Here is an 18,458-nt window from a genome sequence, read left to right on the forward strand (position 1 = left end):
TAAAAAAAGTAATATTGAATGTCAACTGTAATTGAAAAAAAATTACAGGAAAAAATTATATTTCCTTGGGGTTTTTCTGGTCCTTTTTTTTTTTTTATAGCTTTATCGATATAATTCACATACTACATAATTCACCCATTTAAAAGGTATAATTCACAAAGTTGTGCAACCATCATCACAATCAACTTTAGAACATTTCATCACCCCCCCAAAAAAACTCTGTACTTATTAGTGGTCAAACCTATTTCCTACCGAACCATCCAATCTTGGGCAACCACTAATCTGATTTCTGTCTCTATAGATTTGTCTATTTTAGATACCTCATGTGAATGCAACCATAAAATATATGTCCTGTATGACTGGCTTCTTTAACTTAGCATCATATTTGTAGGGTTCATCCATGTTGCAGCATATATCAGAATTTCATTTCTTTTTATTGTTAAATAATATTCCATTACGAATATACCACTTTTATTTATCCATTCAGCAGTAGATGGACATTTGGGTTATTTCTACTTATTGGCTATTATGAATAAAGTTACTGTGAACATTCATGGACAAGTTTCTGTGTAGACATATGTTTTTATTTCTCTTAGGCATGCATACCTAGAAGCGGATTGCTGGGTCATGTGTAACATTTTGAGGAACTGCCAAACTATTTTCCAAAGCAACTTTACCATTTCAAATTCCCACCTGCAATGCATGAAAGTCCCAACTTCGCCACATCCAACATTTGTTATTATCTGTCTTTTGATTATAGTCATCCTAGTGGATATGAAGTGGTAGCCTACTGAATTGTGCATTTCCCTAATGGATAAGATATTGAGCATCATTTCATGTGCTTACTGGCCGTCTATATATCTTCTATGGAAAAATGTCAGTTCAGTTCCTTTGCCTGTTTTTAAATGGGATTATTTGTCCTTTTATTGTTGAGTTGTAAGAGTTCTTTGTATCTTCTAGATACAAGTCCCTTATCAAGTACATGATTTGCAAATATTTTCTCCCATTCTATAGAATGCTTTTTCACTTTCTATATGTCTACTGACTGTTTTTAAACTTCTATGAATTTTTTATAAGTTCCTTCAATCTTTTAAGATTAAGGTGTTAAAAAATGTCATTATATTTTATAGAACTACTGAAAATTTTTCAGAGGTTCCCATCACATTCAGAAAGAAACAAAAATCCAAGCCTTTAAGCCATTCATGATCCAGACTGTGACCACGTCCTTGAATTTACATACCATCTCTCTCACATATGCCTTACCCTTCAGTTTACATACCCCAAATCAAACTCAATCTTTCCCCAGTAATATGTTTCTCCTCAGTCTTCCCTATCTTAATAAATGGCAACTCCGTCCTTCCAGATGCTCAAGACAAAGCTGTGGAGTCAGCCTTGAGTACTTTCATACTCCAATATTCAGTCCATCAACAGATCCTGTTAGTTCTGCCTTCAAAATATACCCAAAGTCTGACCTCTCACTACCTCTACTCTTCCACATCTTACCATATCTCTTGTACAGATTAGGCAATAGTCTCCTAACTATAATCTCCCTAATTCTTTGTTTCCTTATAGTTTATTCTCAACACAGCAGTCATGGTGTTTCTTTTAAGACATAAGTCATATCATAGCATCCTTCTAAATTCTTCAAAGGCTCACCAATTCACTTATACTCATCTATAATACCCTTATATGATCTGGTCTCCTGCTTCTTCCCTCATCCCCTACCTCCCTCCTCTTCCCTCACCCCACTCGAGAAGCCTAAACCTTCTTGCCTCAGGGTCTTGATCCAGCCATACCCTCCATGTGGAATGCTCTTTTCCCCAGGGACTTACACAATGTGTCTGTCTTCTCTAGGCCTCTGCTCCAATTCTACCTTTTCGACAACGGTTTCTTTCACCACACTACTTAAAATAGCAAACCTCCATCCCAATACTCTTTAGCCCCCTATCTTGCTTTATTTTTCTCTATAGAATTCATCACCATATAGAACAGTATAAATTTACTTGCTTATTTGTTTATTGTTCATATCTTCCAACTAGACTGTGGACTCAAGGAAGACAGAGATTTTGCTTTTAATCAGTTTCACTCATTACTATGTATCTCCAGCAATTAGAACAGTTCTGACACATAGTGAGTCCTCAACAAATATTGAATAAATGAATACCTGAATTTGGGGCCAACAATCACATCTTCTATATAATTACTAGAACACAGGGTTTTGAAAAGCACAAGTTTTAAAATACTAGTTCTTACATTTTTCTATGTTGTTTTTCATAGTCTTCTGAAGAGGTATCTAGGAAAGGAAAAATACCAACCAATCAGAAATACAATTCAAACACAGACCAGAGTCTAAAATTACTCTAAGTAAAAATAAATATTTCCTCTAAAATATATGGTGATAGTACAGATTATTTTTTATTTTTATTGTTTTATATTTTTTATGTATGTCTGCCACTTTAATTAGTAAAAATATTTTTAAAATACAAAAATAAAATTATTGAAAAATTTCATGACATGCAGGAATCTACCACCTTGTATTTGGATAGTTCTTTGTAATTTTTGAAGTCCTTTTATCTCTATTATCTTACGTAATTCTTACAAAAACCCTGTGAAGAAAACACCATTTTACTATCCCCATTTTACATATAAGAAAAATAAAACTAATAAAGTTGTAAGGCTGACAGCTGTGTACCTGGGACTTAAACTCAGGTCTCATGGCTCTTAGTCTAGAACTAAATATATAGATACATGTTAGATCGATTAGTCAAGAGAATGCCTACCAGTCAACATGTTACTGCTTAGGTACACTAGGCTATTACTTGGAACGTAAAGGACTATGGTGTAGTCTTCTGAGTTATAACCCTCAGCAGCTGCAGAACTCTGCTTACATTAAGTTAGAATTAAAAATCCCAAGTGAAGTGAAAGTGAAGTGAATGGTGCCTTCCAATACTTGCAAACCATTTCCCTGAAAGAGAGGTTCCAAAAACATAAAGGACTGTGGTGGATACTTATCGAACAGCATCTATTCTGTTTTTGCTGATAACAGTTTCCTGTTTTTTCTCTGGATGGTCCAGACATGGCCTGTGACTCAATGCAGTAAGAGCCCTTTATCGTCCTGGCCAAAATTACTTATTCAGGGATAGGCATATGAATTAATTTAAGCCAATGTGTAAGACTCAGGACTTTTATTCAAATCGTTGGGAAAAAGAAGCACTTAGTCCATTGACTGTGAGGCTGTGAGCATATAAGCCTGGAGCTAAAAAGGGTTGCTACAGAAAGGGATCTTGGCTGAGAGTATAACTGACACAAAGGGATCCTGAGCTGAAAGATGGAAAGGAATTGGGCCCTGCTGATATCATTTGAAACCCTGGATCAAGTTGTATGTGCCTATAATTTACTACTGAATTTTTCAAGTACATGTGGTAATAAATGCCCTTTTAAACCTAATATAGTTTGAGGCAGATTTTTTTTTCATTTGCAGAGGACAAAGAACCTAATTGAAATACTTGCTAAAGAGAAACTATTTCTTGGGGGCACTTATATCAGCAAAGAAGTTGCCAAATTAAACGTAACACAAAAGACAAGGCCTTCATACACTGTTAGAAATACTGCCATCCGGAAAGGAAGAAGGAGGAAGCAATACTTTGATGAGAATATTTTTTTGTATAGCTATGACTCTTAGAACCATAGTAATGTTTCACATACCTTCACATAGCTCCCTTTTTCCAAATAAATAAACAAAACGGGATAGGGGGAACCAAAAATTAAATCCAACACTAACACATAAATCTAACTATATTAAGTGAATAACACAATGCAATATACATATCATGTATTATTGAACTGTACACTTGAAATCTATATAATTTTATTAACTAACGTCAACATCTGTGAAGTACAATAAAGTGAAGTGCAATAAAACAAGGTATGCCTGTATTAAATTAAAAAGAAAAGTGAATAACAACTGTACTCAACAGGGAGAGGAAGAAAAGAACTAACCTATGTAACTTTGGAAAATAGTATTTTGATTGGATGCTGTAATGCTAAAGACAAAAAGAAATATACATAATTGCTTTATCTATTTAATAAGTGTGTTTCTCACAGAGATCTGGCTTAACAATTCTAACACTTCTTTATGTGTGTACTAGAATTAAATAAATAAGTAAATAAATAATAAAAGTATTGGGTTTTAACCAATAAAATAAAAATACACAAGTTTATACTGATATAAATAACTGAATAAATGGCAGAAAAGAGACAGTTCTTTTACAGTAGAATTCCAATTAATAAATATAACAGGAAAGAATGAAGTAGAAAAAGCACCATCAGATGAACACCACAGCAGTAACTGTTGTCAAGTTCCTCTGACAACTGGTAATACCAGTGAACGAAAGATTGAGGAGAGACAAGATTTATAGAATTTCAATGTCTTTTTCTAGATATTTATTACCTAGAAAGAGAAACTAGTAACTTTCTGATAGAGAAAACCAGCAGACACTATCTTAATCAAGTGATGGAGGGGTGGGGTTCCCTGTGATATGAGAAAAAAAATGTGAAAACTCACCTAAAATTGAAGACAGATTTGAAAACTGTGGTGCCTTCTCTATTGCTACTGCTTTACTGGTATCCAAAAGAGTGGAATTCTTGTACTGCATGTGTTCCTCCAACTTGGGACACTCCCAATCTAAAAAAGCAGTGAGAAATGGCACAAAACTTTGAACAACAGCACACAAGTGGCAGGTTACCTTTACCCATTCCAACTTAGGTCCCCGGCCCATACCCAGTTATGATAATTGAAGAAAGTTTTGGGTAAGAGAGAGAAAAAAGACAAACCTTGATGGCATCAGGATAGTAAATAATCTTTGACTTATACTGGTGCTTTAATCCATTTTCTTTTACAGATTTTTGCCTCATGAAGATTATTGATGTAAGGGACAGATAGCACACATGGGAGCTGCCTCTCATATTTTATGTATAACTCATACCTGTGTCCCATTAACTAACATATCACTAAATAACATATTGCTATCACTTGATGTCAGTTTTAAGCTTTCCATTGACTTTCCACTATGGAATAATGAAGCTATTCTCTTATATCCCCTTGCTCCCATCTTTCCCACACTTCCCATTGCCCTTATACTATTATATCACATATTTAGTTAGATCAACATTCAATGTAGACATTATGATGGTAAATTGCTATAAAAATGCTATTCATTCGTGTAGTATACCATGACCACCTTTTGTTTTTCCTGGAGTCAGAAAAGCCCTTTTGTTTGGTTTTCTCTGTATTGTTTTATCTATTTAATCCCAAACTCCATCAAATTGTATGAATCCTTTCTATTTATTCCATTCACTGATGTTCTGAAGTTTCATAATATTCTATCTTGGTGTTTTTCATCTATTGTGCTAGGCATACTGTGGGCCTTTTTAACCCAGAAATCATATCCTTTAGCTCTAGAAAATGTTCTTGAATTATATATTTGATAATTTTCTTCCCTGTTTATTTCATTCTGTTTTTCTCAAACTCCTATTATTTGATATTGATTTCGCATACTACTTCTCTAACTAATCTTTCTTCTCCAAATTACAATCTTTTCTCTTTGATTTTTTTCTCTTTTTTTTTTTTTGGGAAATCTCCTCAGACTTATCTTATAACCCTTCTACAGAGTTTTCCATTCTGCTACTGTATTTGTTCTCTCAACAGTCCCTTTTTTATAGCATCTTATTCCTATTTAATGGATGCAGCATATATTTTCTTATCTCAATGAAGACTTTTTTTCAATATCTACCTCTCCTTGTGTTTCTGCCTGGTTTCTTTTACTTTTTAATATTTTATTTTATTGTGGTAGGAATACTTAACATGAGACCTATCCTTTTAAATTTTTAAGTGTATAATGCAATTTGTTAACTATGGGTACGATATTGTACAGCAGATCTCTAGAACTTATTCATCTTGCATAGCTGAAACTTTAGGCCTGTTGAATAGCAACTCCCCATTTCCCCCTCTACCTTGGCCCTGGCAACCAACATTCTATTCTCTACTTCTGTGTTTGACTATTTTAGAAATCTCATATAAATGGAATCATATAGTATTTGTCTTTCCAAGACTGGCTTATTTCACTTAGCATAATGTCCTCAAGGTTCATCCATGTTGTCATACATGGCAGGATCTCCTACTTTTTTTTAAGGTTGAATAATATTCCATTATATGTATATATCATATTTTCTTTATCGATTGATCTATTGATGGATACTTAAATTGTCTCTGCTCTTGGCTATTGTGTTTTTTCCAGGAGTTTTAGTTTCTGGTCTTATGTTTAAATCTTTTCAGTTGATTTTTGTGTATGGTGTAAGGTAAGGGTCCAATTTCATTCTTTGTATGTTGATAACCAGTTTCCAAACATCATTTGTTGAAGAGACTATTATTTCCCCATTGTGTATTCTTGCCATCCTTTTCAAGGATCAGGTAACCACATAAACATGGATTTACTTCTCTATTCTACTTATCTATATGTCTTTATACCAATACCATACTATTATAATTACTGTAAAATATAATTTACAATGTATTTTGAAATCAAGAAATGTTAATTTATTATCTAGATATTTATCCATTATTGAAAGCGGGGGTACTGAAATGTCCTTTATTTTACTGCTGCCTATTTCTGCCATAAGTTATGTCAGTGATTGCTTTATATGTTAAATATTCTGATGTTAGGTGCATATTTATAATTGTTATATGTTCCTGATGAATTGACCTTTTTATCACTATACAATGTCTTTCTTTATCTTTGTGACAGTTTCTGACTTACTGTCAATTTTACCTAAGTTTAGCCATTTCTGTTATCTTTTGGTCACAATTTGCATGGAAAGTCTTTTTCTATCCCTTCACTTTCAGCATATGTGTGTCCTTAAACCTAAAGTGAGTCTTCTGCAGACAGTATATAGCTGGATCTTGTTTTTTTTTTTATTTCATTCAGCCACTGTCTTTTGATTGGAGGTTAATCCACTTACATTTAAAGTAATTATTATAGGAAAGGACTTACTAGTAGCATTTTGTTAATTGTTTTCTATAATTGTTTTTGTAGTCTTTTTGCCCCTCTTTTCCTCTCTTGCCATTTTCATGTTTTATTGATTTTTTATATTGATGTTTTGATGAATTTCTATTTTTCTTTTGTTTATCTTCTATAGGTATTCACTTTGTGCTTACAACGGACCTTAAATATAAAACATAGTTTTAATGGTCTATTTTTAAGCTAATAACAACTTTAATCATCCACAAAAACTCTATTTTCACTTCTCTCTACATGCACACTTTGTTATTGATGTTACAATTTACATCTTTTATATTATATACCCATTAACATTTTTATAATTGTAGTTATTTTTAACACTTTTTAAAATTTTATACTAGAATTAAAAGTGATTTATATAGCACTGTTACCATATTAAGTATTCTGTATTTATCTACACACTTACCAGGGAGTTTTATGCTTTGAATATGCTTTTATGCTGCTGTTTAGAGTCTTCCGTTTCATCTTGAAGAACTCCCTTTAACATTTCTTGTCAGTCACATCTAGTGATGACTAATCCCTTCAGCTTTTGTTTAGGAAGGTCCTTATCTCGTCTTCATTTTTTAAGGATAGTTTTGCTGGTTATAGTATTCTTGGTTAACAGGTTTTTGCTTTCTGCACCTTGACTAAATCATTCCACTACCTTCTGGCCTGCAAGGTTTCTGCTGAGAAATCCATTGACAGTCTAATGGGGGTTCCCTTGTACACATTAAGTCACTTTTCTATTGATGCTTTCAAAATTCTCTGCTTGACATTTGACAATTTCTTTATGTATCCCAGTGTAGATTTCTTGGGTTCATCTTATTTGAGGTTCTTTTGACTGGATAATTTCAAATGACCAGTCTCTGAGTTTGCTAGTTCTATCTTCTGCTTGATCTAGTCCAATGTCGAACCCCTTTATTTTTTTCAGTTCAGTTATAGCATTCCTTAGCTCTAAGATTTCTGTTTCTTTTTAAAATTTTCTACTCCATTCTTGAAATTCTCACTTCTTTCAAGCATTGTTTTCCTGAGCTCACTGATCATCTTAATGATGATTATTTTGAATTCTCTGTTAGATAATTTATATATTTCTATTTAATCATGGTCAGTTTCTGGAGCTTTATCTTGTTCCTTTTTTTTGGATTATGTTTCCTTGTTTCTTCTTTTTCTTTGATTCTTTGTGTTAGTATCTGCAAATTAGAAAAAACAGCCACCTCTCATAGCCTTCACGGACTGCCCTCAAACAGAACACTCTCACCAAACAGCCCAACCAGAAATTCTGGTATCCTCTTAAACCTTCTTCCTAGTTCAAACCACCATCCTTATTCTTAGTAGCCACCAGGTTATCTAGAGTATACCAGGTCCCATCAGTGCTCTGAGACAAGTGATATGAAAGCTATTTCCTTTGGCAGCCCCCCAAAATGTCCAACACACAGTCCAACTCTTCCCCTTCTCAGAGAGAAGCTGAGATCTAGTGAATACTTGCATGCTAGACTGAACTACTATCTTTGTTCTCAGCACCCATCAGGGTTCTAGAGTATATAAGGTCCCATCAGCACTCTGGAACAGGCAAGACAGTATGCAATCTTTTGGGTAGCTCCCAGAAAATTTAAAATATTTGACATATAGCTCAGTCCTTTCCTTCCTTCTCCAGGGAGAAGTTGGGAGCTGGGAATTTGCTGCCAACTATAAGGCACTATGCTGAGGGTAGTGTTTATGGTAAGAAGTGTCTTGAATTTTCCTTCTGGCTTTGATGTAGCTTATTTCATTCTTGCGTGGGGTTCAGAAGCTCCTCAACTTGTTTCTAGATTTCTCACAAATGGAATTAATACATATATTGCTGTTGAACTGGTGTGTCCATGAGGGAAGGAGGGTACAGGGCTTCCTATTCCAATATCTTTCTGATGTCACTCCCGTATTTTGCTTCGTTTTGATCTGTTTCATAATAGAGGCTTTCCTCAGAAGTCCGGTGATCCTTGGCTCTCTGTTCTGGAATTTCAGTGGCCTGCTTGTGGCTTGTCACATAGTTAGTTTACTTGATTTCTGTTCGATTCTTTTTAAAATTTGTGTGTTCTTGTCAGTTTCATTGAAGAACTACTGAGGTCAATATCTTTAGATTTTTTTCTTTAGGGTTGCTCAGATTCCTCAGGAAAATATCTTCCATTCCCCTGACTGGAAAGTTCAAGTCTGGGTGCCAGTCTTCTGGAAACTGAGCAGAGAAACAGGCTATAGGGCTGGGATAGGAACAAGCAGGTATTGGGTGATCAGGCCTCGCAATTTAGAATGTACAATTTAATTTAATTACCCTTCTTCTGTGTTCAATATAGTACCCAAAGAAATTTTCTGTGTAATAAATAACCTCAAAATCTCAGTGGCATAAAGTGAAAGCATTTATTTCTTATTCCCATGTCTTCTGGTTGGCTCGCACAGCTCTGCTTCATATTACAGGTCTGATAATCAACTGGGGCAGCTCTTTGTGCTCTACAGTTTGCCTGGGGCTATTCTGCTCTGCACTTCTCATTCTGAGGTCCTTTTCTGAATGGGATATATTCTAATTAAGATATATTCTTCTCATGATGGCAAAAGTGTAAGAGGACAAGTCCAACCATGTAAGCATATTTCAAAGGTTTGCATATGTTTTATTTACTGATATCCTAGTGCCAAAGCAAGTCACATGACCAACTCCAAAGCCAAAGAGTGAAAAGGAGGTTTTGGTGAGGAAGACAAGCACACCTTCTCAAAAAAAAAAAAAAAAAAAATCCGTTACATAGATAATAGACAAAGGAACAATATTTGAAAAATATGATGACTGGATTGAAATTATTTTCTCACCAAAATAATCTGATCCTCTGAAGAGTTCAGGTGATGAGAAGCTACTTAAATTCTCCTCAGAACTTTTGCGTTCTGTATAAGAGTCTGTGACTGAATAGCTCAGAATAGAACTGGTAATATCATGTTGCAAACTTAGTCCTGTAGAATAAACAAAAAGAGTAAAATGTTTTAATAGTAAACAAGCTTGAAATCCTAAGAATTCAAATTTGTAGAAATATATGTACAGTAGTATGCTAAAAATGTAACATTATCTCCACATACAACTGAAAAGGCATGCTATTATTTGTAAATCATTTTAACTTCAATCTTAGACAATAATTATGATTTTAATATAGAGAAAATACATTATAATCCTTTTCTATTATTTTTCATAGTTTTATAACTAATTCCTCCCCTACTTTGGCTCAGTTGTGATTTTTGACTCAAAAATCCAAGTTTTGAGACACAATTCAAGATGGTGTAGAAGGTAGAGGCTGTACATGTCACCTCTAGCAATCACACCAAAATTATAACTATACAGCAACCAACACATGGAGATGCCAGAGGTCTGGCTGAACAGAAGCCCTAAAACTAGGTCACTTCAAATAACAGTTCCCCTCAAAAAGGTAGGAGGTGCGGAGTGGCAAAACAGCCCGGTCTCACAATCGTGTGTGGTGATCGAGAATCGGGAGGGTTATGCTGTCTGCAGAGCTTCCCCTACTTGAGGAGCAAGGGGTCCTGGCTGCATACTGCGCTCTGCATCCAGTGCCAGGAAGAGAAGTCTCCACAACCTCAGGCTGTGAAAACCAGAGAAGGTTGCAGCTAAGTGAGACAGAAGGTTGTGGAAAGCAGAGACCTTCCTCTTAAAGGACCAATGCCTGGCCTTACTTGCTAATGGACTTGCTCACTCTGAGCTCCAGCGCTGGGGCAACTGCTCAAGGGGTGCCAGGAACATACAGGGAGACACTGAGCTGCTGGGTATCAGGGCAAGGGCTGGAGCCTTGCTCCCGGACAGAGGTGCAGGCAGAAGCCACTGTTCCTTTGTTGAGCCCTCCCCGCTCCCATCATGCAGACACAGGTGCCATCAACCTAGATAACACAGGTTTCTCTACCCAGGGTATTCCCTGAGACTCTGCCTCTTCCAACTTGTGGGCCCAATAAAGCTACTTCCATGATTTATTCCTTACAACAGGCTATCTTGGTTCCTGGGGAGAACTTTCATAAAAACTCTCAAAGGCTCACAAAACCAAAAGCAGCAGCATCTGGCCTTGGTGTGTCCTGTACCTCTTGCTGAGCAGCCCTAGACCCTGCACTAGTGGCAGCCAGCCTCCGTTTCTGACTTGGCCCCTTGAGGCACCTATAAGCCCAGCATGAGTATCAGTCATATGCAAATTGCCTGGTGACTCTTAACAGGTGGCCCCAGAGGTGCACAGGCTGTGGCTGAACTTGGCCTGCAGTTGAACCTCTCCCAGGTCTGTGTCAAGGGGCCCTACAGCACACCTCCCACAGAAAGCCACTCTACTAAGACCAGGAGACTAAGAAGCCCTACCTAACACATCAAAACAGATACAGGGAGGCAGCCAAAGTGGGGAGACAAGGAAGCATGTTCCACATGAAAGAACAGAAAAAAGCTCCAGAAAAAGAATTAATCAAAATGGAGACAAGCAGTATACCAGATATAGAGTTCAAAACACTGGTTATGAAGATGCTCAAGGAACTTAGGGGAGGACTTAGAAACTCAGTGAGAACTTTATCAAAGAGATTTTAAAAAGATGAAAATAGGGATGGAAAACATAATAGGGAACCAGTCAGAAATGAAGAATACAATATCTGAGAGAAGAGTACATTCAAAGGAATCAACAGAGTGGATGAAACGGAGGATTGAATCAGTGACATAGATGATGGAGTAGCAGAGGACACTCAATCAGAACAGCAACAAGAAAAAAGAATCCCCCCCAAAATGAAGATAGTTTAAGAAGCCTCTGGAACAACATCAAGCATAACAACATTCACATCAGAGGGGTACGAGAAGGAGAAGAGAGAGAGCAAGGAATTTAAAACCTATTTGAAGAAATGATGGAAAACTTCCTTAACTTGATGAGGGAAATAGATATATAAACCCAGAAAGTTCAGAGAGTTCTAAACAAGACAAACTCAAAGACACCTACACCAAGACACACCATAATTAAAAGGCCAAAAGCAGCAAAAGAAAAGCAATTAGTTACACATAAGGGAGCATCCATAAGACCATCAGCCGATTTCTCAATAGAAACTTTACAAGCCAGCAGGGCTTGGCATAACATATTCAAAGTGATGAAAATCCAGGACCTACAACAAAGATTACTATATCCAGCAAAGTTATCATTTAGAATTGAAATACAAATAAAAAGCTTCTCAGACAAGAAGCAGCTGAAGGAGTTCATCACCACCAAGTCAGTATTACAGAAAATGCTGGAGGGACTTCTTCAAGAAGAAGAAAAAAATTGTATCAAAAGTCTAAAATAAAAAATGGCGATAACTACATATCTATCATCGAGCACTTCAAATGAAAAAGAATTACATGCTCCAATCAAAAGATGGGGCAGCTGAACGGATAAGAAAACAAGACTCTTACATATGCTGCCAACAAGAGACTCATTTCAGATTAAAAGACACATACAGAATAAAAGTAATTGGATGGAAAAAGATCATGATGGGGCTAGAGGGTAGTGTGCTGATGGAACAAGTCAGATAGAAAAAGAAAATGCCATATGATTGCACATATATGTGGAATCTAAAGAACAAAATAAACAGACAGAAACAAACTCATAAATACAGAGAACATTTTGAGGATTACCAGATGAAAAGGGGGTTAGTGGGGCCAGTGAAAAAGGGGGAAGGGATTAAGAAGTACAAACTGGTAGTTACAAAATAGTCATGGAGATAGAAAGTACAGCATAAGGAATATAGCAAATAATATTGTAATAACCATGTATGGTGTCAGAGGGGCACGAGATTTATTGGGGTGATCACTTTGTGAGTTATATAGATATCTAATCACTATGTCATACACCTGAAACAACTATAACTGAAAAATAAAAATTTCTATTAATTTTTTAAAAATCCAAGTTTTATATGTAAGTAACCCTCTGATTATAAGCTAACTAGCTGAGAAGAGTGATTCTAGTTATTCCATTTAAAAAACAATGAGCCTAAACAAAGATAGAGCAAAAGTACTGACTAGAGTAAAAAAAAAGACTCACAAATATATGAACAACTGATTTTTGACCAAGGCGCAAAGGCAATTCAGTGGAGAAAGGATATTCTTTTTAAAAAATTATGCTGAACAATTGGATAACCATATGCAAAAGCAAAAACGAAACACTTGCAATCATACCTTCCATCATATAAAAAATTTAGTTCTACATGGATCATAGACCTAGATGTAAATCTTCAAAATGCACAACTTTCTACAAAATAAAACAGAAGAGAAAATCTTCATGACAGAGTGAGTTATAACATTGAAAAGATGAATCATAAAATGACAGTAATGATAAACTGATCTTCATCAAATTTAAAAACTCTTCAAAAGAGATTGTTAAGATGAAAAAGACAAGCCACAGACTAAGAAAAATGTTTGCAAATGGACTGGAATCTAAAATATGAAGAACTCTGAAACTCAATATTAAGAAAACAAATATCTCAATAAGAAAATGGGCAAAATATTTGAACAGAGAACCTACCAGACTCAGAGACCTTAAAGTCATCTTTGTGAGAGTGGACTAGAATGAAGAATTTTCCAATAAATTATAGGGATAGAATTTAGTACTAAAAGAACCAGAAGGTTTAGTAAGAAAAGGGAAAACATATTCTACTACAGTTAGTTAGCATTTATTAAACACTTCCAACTTGACAAAAAGAGGTCAAGACTAATAGAAACTGGAGGGGTGGGGATTAAGGGATTAAAGGGGAGCACTGCTCTAAAAACCTGTTATTTCCTGCTCTGGAGCTGACTTATTCCTAACTCTGCTCATCCACTATCTACCTGAGAGAACTGTCTTTCTTACTTTGAACTCATTACACCTTTCTCTCCTACTCCAATCCCCTCGTTAAAGCTGACAACTTTTTCCCACCTGGCCACTTCCTCCTGCTACCACTGCAACACTGAGATTGATTGACCCAATCTACCATCCTTCTTCACCAGATGTCAGAGGTAGGTTATCCCTCTGAGTACTTTTTGTTTCCCCTACTCCAGCTGCCCTAGAGTGCCCTATCCCTATACTTGCTACTTTCTACTCTTCTCACTCTATCGTTGTCCTTTTCCATGCACATGTTGTTACATCTCTTCTTGCCTTCCATCTCTCAAAATTCCATGAATACCACTCACAGGAGAGCCATCCTTTCCACTAAACCTCAGAACTCAACTCAGACTCAGAATTTAGGAAAGCCTCAGGCTCATCTTCTGGGTTGTTGGGTAGAGAAAATAAATAAATGTGGCATGGCTATTATCAGTGGAAGGCTGTGCATGGTGTCACAAGTTATAAATATAAATGCATTTAAAATTACATTTATATTAAATTATACTATAGTTTTAAAAAGTCAAATAGTTATACATTTTTAACAAAAACTACAATCTGTCTCATACCACTCCCTAATTCTCTATCCTCTAGAGACAACTACTTTTAACTTAGTCTATTAACTGTTTCTTTTAATATCTACCTTTATATTTCTAAATTAAATGTATGCAACAATGCTATTATTATGACTACAAATGTATTTACAGCTGAGCCATGTACTATGAGCTATATCAATCACCTTTTTGCTACAAGTTTTTGTTTTTTCTTGGAGTCAATTATCTAATTTTAAATTAGTTTTCTAAGTACCTAACACTATTTCATCTCCTTTCTTGAAAAAGTATAAATTTCCTCTCAGTACTTAAAAAAAAAAAACCAGATTATCAGTTCCTTGTTCTTTTTCTTTCTTCCTCCCTCTCTGTCTCTTTCGCCTCTTCTCTCTTTCCTTATTTTTTCCTTTAAAAAAAAAAAGTATTGCAATTAGAGATCTCAATACATTTGCTCAAATTTGGATTGGTTGTCCTCTAGACATGCTGCACAGGTGTCTTCTGAAGGTTTCCCTTTACCATTATCCTAAGAAATTCTTTCACATTTTTCCTCTATTAGAGTCTTTGATTCCTGGATACCATGATTTCTTCTTTATTGATTTACTCTGGTTTTGTTGGAGTATCTTCATTTCCTGAGAAAAGGTGCATGAAAGACCTGTCTAAAAATTCCTTTATACTTTCTTCACACCTGAGTGATTGTTTGGCTGGGTACAGAATTCTAGACTAATATATTAAAAAGACTGATTCCATTTTTTGATGTTTGACAGATTAAACCTTACTGTTCCCCCTTCCCCTTCTGCCCCTGATCTGGGCAAGATGGTAAGAAAGCCCTGGTGCTCCATCTTTTGATAATGGTAGTGAGTTAAAAACATGCTCAGGAAAACTCATCCCAGTTCCATCCTCTAACCACATAAAAACCCCAACCCAGTCTCCTTTCCTTTCTCTCAAGTCATTTACAGTCCTGCTTGGGATACGCCCTCTTCTCCAGAAAGCCTCATTACATGAGTAATAAACCTTTCCATTCCCTCTTGGCATGTGGGTGGCATCATCAGTGTAGAATTCCAAACCAAATTTTGGGTGGGGACCTATCCTGTCTCTGAAAAATCAGTTCTCTTCAGAATTTTAAATGCATTTTTCTACCATGTTCTAGCTTCTGGAGTTGCTCTTGAGAAGTACAATGCCATTCATATTCTTGATTGCTTACTTGCAATCAACAATTACTTCTCTAGAAGACTGAGGTTTTGTCTTGAGGATTTTTAAATTACAAAATGTTGTGCCTTGGTGTGGCTTTCTTCATTCATTGTAATAGGCAGTTGGTGGGCTCTTTCAGTATGTACACTCATGACTTTTTAATTCCAGAAAGATATATAGTTTTAAGTGTTTAATAATTTCCTTTCTGTTTACAGTGTATGAAACTACTATTTTTCAAGATGTTAGAATGCCTGGACTCATTTAATTATTTTTATTTTTTATATAGCAGTTTTATTGAAATAAAATTCATATTCCATAAATCTCAACCTTTTAAAGTGTACAGTTTGGTGGTTTTCCGTATACTTAGAGTTGTGTCCCCAATGCTATTTTTATCTTTCATCTTCTCTTTAATGTTTGTTCAACTTTTAGAATATTTCCTTAAATTCATCATCTAATTCTTCATAGATTATATTTCTGATTTAATATTTTTGTTTTTAAGATTATTTTTGTTCTCTGAATGCTCCTTTTTAAAGTAGACTGCATCTGTTTCATAGACATTTTTCATCATCCTGATGATAATAATAAAAATATGGCTTTTAAAATTTTTCTTTTCCTTGCATTGTCTGTGTCTTTCAAGTTTCTTTGTATTTGTTATCTTTTATTTTTTTAAATGTCTGGTAATTATTGAATGTTCAAGAATGACGTACTAAAATGGCAGTTGGAAACTCTGGATTCATGAGTGGAGTTTAGGAAGTAGTGAGCTTTACTGATGGATATTTATACAGGAACCAGGTCATTACTGCCAGAATATAGGTCCTCTCCTGGGCAGAGAAGTTTCAAAATAACCCCATCAGTCTCCAAGTTTGGGTGTATCTTCCTGAGTAGAACAAATAGCAGTTTCAACAGTAAGTATACAGACTTTACTAATTCCTATCCCTCCTCCCCTCACCCCCACTTTTAGTTTTCAACAAAACACCCTTGAGTCCAGAATCTCTGCTTCAATGTCTCTGGAATGCCAGGGTGGGAAAAAGAGTGGTTGCCTGGCTACACAGTGTTGGGGAAGGGGATCAAAGCATCTAACTGCTCCTTCTAAAGATTACCAAAAATTCTCCTATTTTCAATACTATACTCATTTCTCCAGAAATATGTGATCCTCTAATTCCTGAACCTACTGCCTAAGTCAGTTTGCTTCTGTTTGTTCTTATTCTAGGCACCCTCTCCCCCTTTTGTCTGTTAAGCCAAAATACAACTATTTCGTAAATTAGAGATAATCTATTTTCTATTTCCTTATATCTTTCACGCATCAACTTGATAAATCTAGTAACCAAGGACATTTATCATATATTTAAGTGATATTAGAAAATACTGATTATGGTTAAATGGTTTATTTTCTCTAAATAGAGTACAAAACTCACTCAATAAGCATCTGAAACTACCTTATGCCCCAAGTATGGGATAGGAAGATAAAAAGTAGTGCTTATTCTCAACGGCTTTATAGCCAAGAGCAACAAAAACAATTACACTGCTATTCTGAGTCCTATGATAGAAGTATACACAATGTCACAGGACTACCAGGATGGGACAACTCATCTAGAAAGAGAGAAGAGAAGTCAGGAGAGGCTTCCCAGAGAGATGGCACCTTAATTTATTTTGGAAGAAAAAGTAGGACTTAACCAGACCCCCCTCAAAAAAAAAGGAGAGAAAGAAGGAGAAAAAAGCATTTGTTCGGCACCGGCACCTCCCATGTTCATCTGCACTATATTCTAGGAAATATTCCTCTATCCTATCTTCTGGTTTGCTAATTTGATTTTCAGCTGAATTTACTGAGTTTTTAATTTTTTATTTTCAGTTACCAGGGACTATAATTTTTTTACAGTAGGCTGTTATATTATAAATTCAATGGCCTATTGTCTCTAAAGAGATATTTACAGTTTTCTGCCATTTTCTTAGTGTTAGTCCTTTCATTTGTTGCATTTGTTGCCTCTCTTCCATGGCACTGGTTTTCTTCAAAAGTTTCGCTATTCCTGGTTGTCTGGTCATATTTCTATTTGAGAGTCTCTGTATGGCAGTGAGTATAAATTCTGCAGCCTAACTCTGGAGATTTTAGAAGAGTGATGAGACATTCAGGGAACTTATGTTCTAGATGGGGATATTCCCCTCTATTTTCTGGGTATCATAGGTTACATGGGGGCACTGCCCTAATTGTCTGGCTAGTGTCCATACTGGAAGTCTCCTGTATCAGAATTCCCACTTCAGAGAGCCAGACTATATCCTTGTCCTGGGGTTAACAAGCACAAGCATAATTTACCTCTTTTACTTTTTTCTCTCTCCGCTATCCTTGCAGAAATCTGGAGTTACTTCACACTATCCTCTGTTTCTCACTCCAGCCCCAACATTGACCCTTAGGAGCCAACCCCTAAGTTCACTTTGCTTGGGAGTAGTTCCCAGGGTTTTATCCTGGCAACAGGTACTGGTAGCTGCCAGTGTTTTCAACATGAGAAGGGAATGTGGAAAGGACACCAGGTCATGTAGTGCCACAATGTAGTACTTAATCCATCACCTTGACACTTCCTTTAAAGTCGCTTCCATTATAGTTTTTTGTTGTTGTTGTCGTTGCATTTATTGACCAAGCATTTTAATCATCTCTAGAACTACTCTTACCTCTGCAGTGGTTTTTCTCTGCTCTTGATATATTCATTAATCTGATCTCATCTGCTTTTAAGAATTCCTCAGTATTTCTGGCATGCTGATGGCATCTTTAATTGTTTTTAAAAATAACTCAATTACACCAATATGTAGGT

The 18,458-nt window shown here is 35.8% G+C and overlaps 1 protein-coding gene across 1 annotated transcript in view; it reads right to left on the reverse strand.

The window, feature by feature from the left end:
* The window catches only part of MEIKIN (meiotic kinetochore factor), a 55,322-nt gene that overhangs the window by 33,033 nt on the left and 3,831 nt on the right, over positions 1-18,458 (reverse strand). The window contains exons 5-7 of the mRNA XM_011362454.1: positions 9,888-10,025; positions 4,565-4,684; positions 2,254-2,293 (exon numbers count right to left, since the gene is read on the reverse strand). Coding sequence (XP_011360756.1) covers positions 2,254-2,293; positions 4,565-4,684; positions 9,888-10,025 — 298 coding nt within the window. The remainder of the gene's footprint in view (positions 1-2,253; positions 2,294-4,564; positions 4,685-9,887; positions 10,026-18,458) is intronic.

Source organism: Pteropus vampyrus, unplaced genomic scaffold (genome assembly GCF_000151845.1).
Source record: "Pteropus vampyrus isolate Shadow unplaced genomic scaffold, Pvam_2.0 Scaffold74, whole genome shotgun sequence".
Taxonomy (NCBI): Eukaryota; Metazoa; Chordata; class Mammalia; order Chiroptera; family Pteropodidae; genus Pteropus; species Pteropus vampyrus.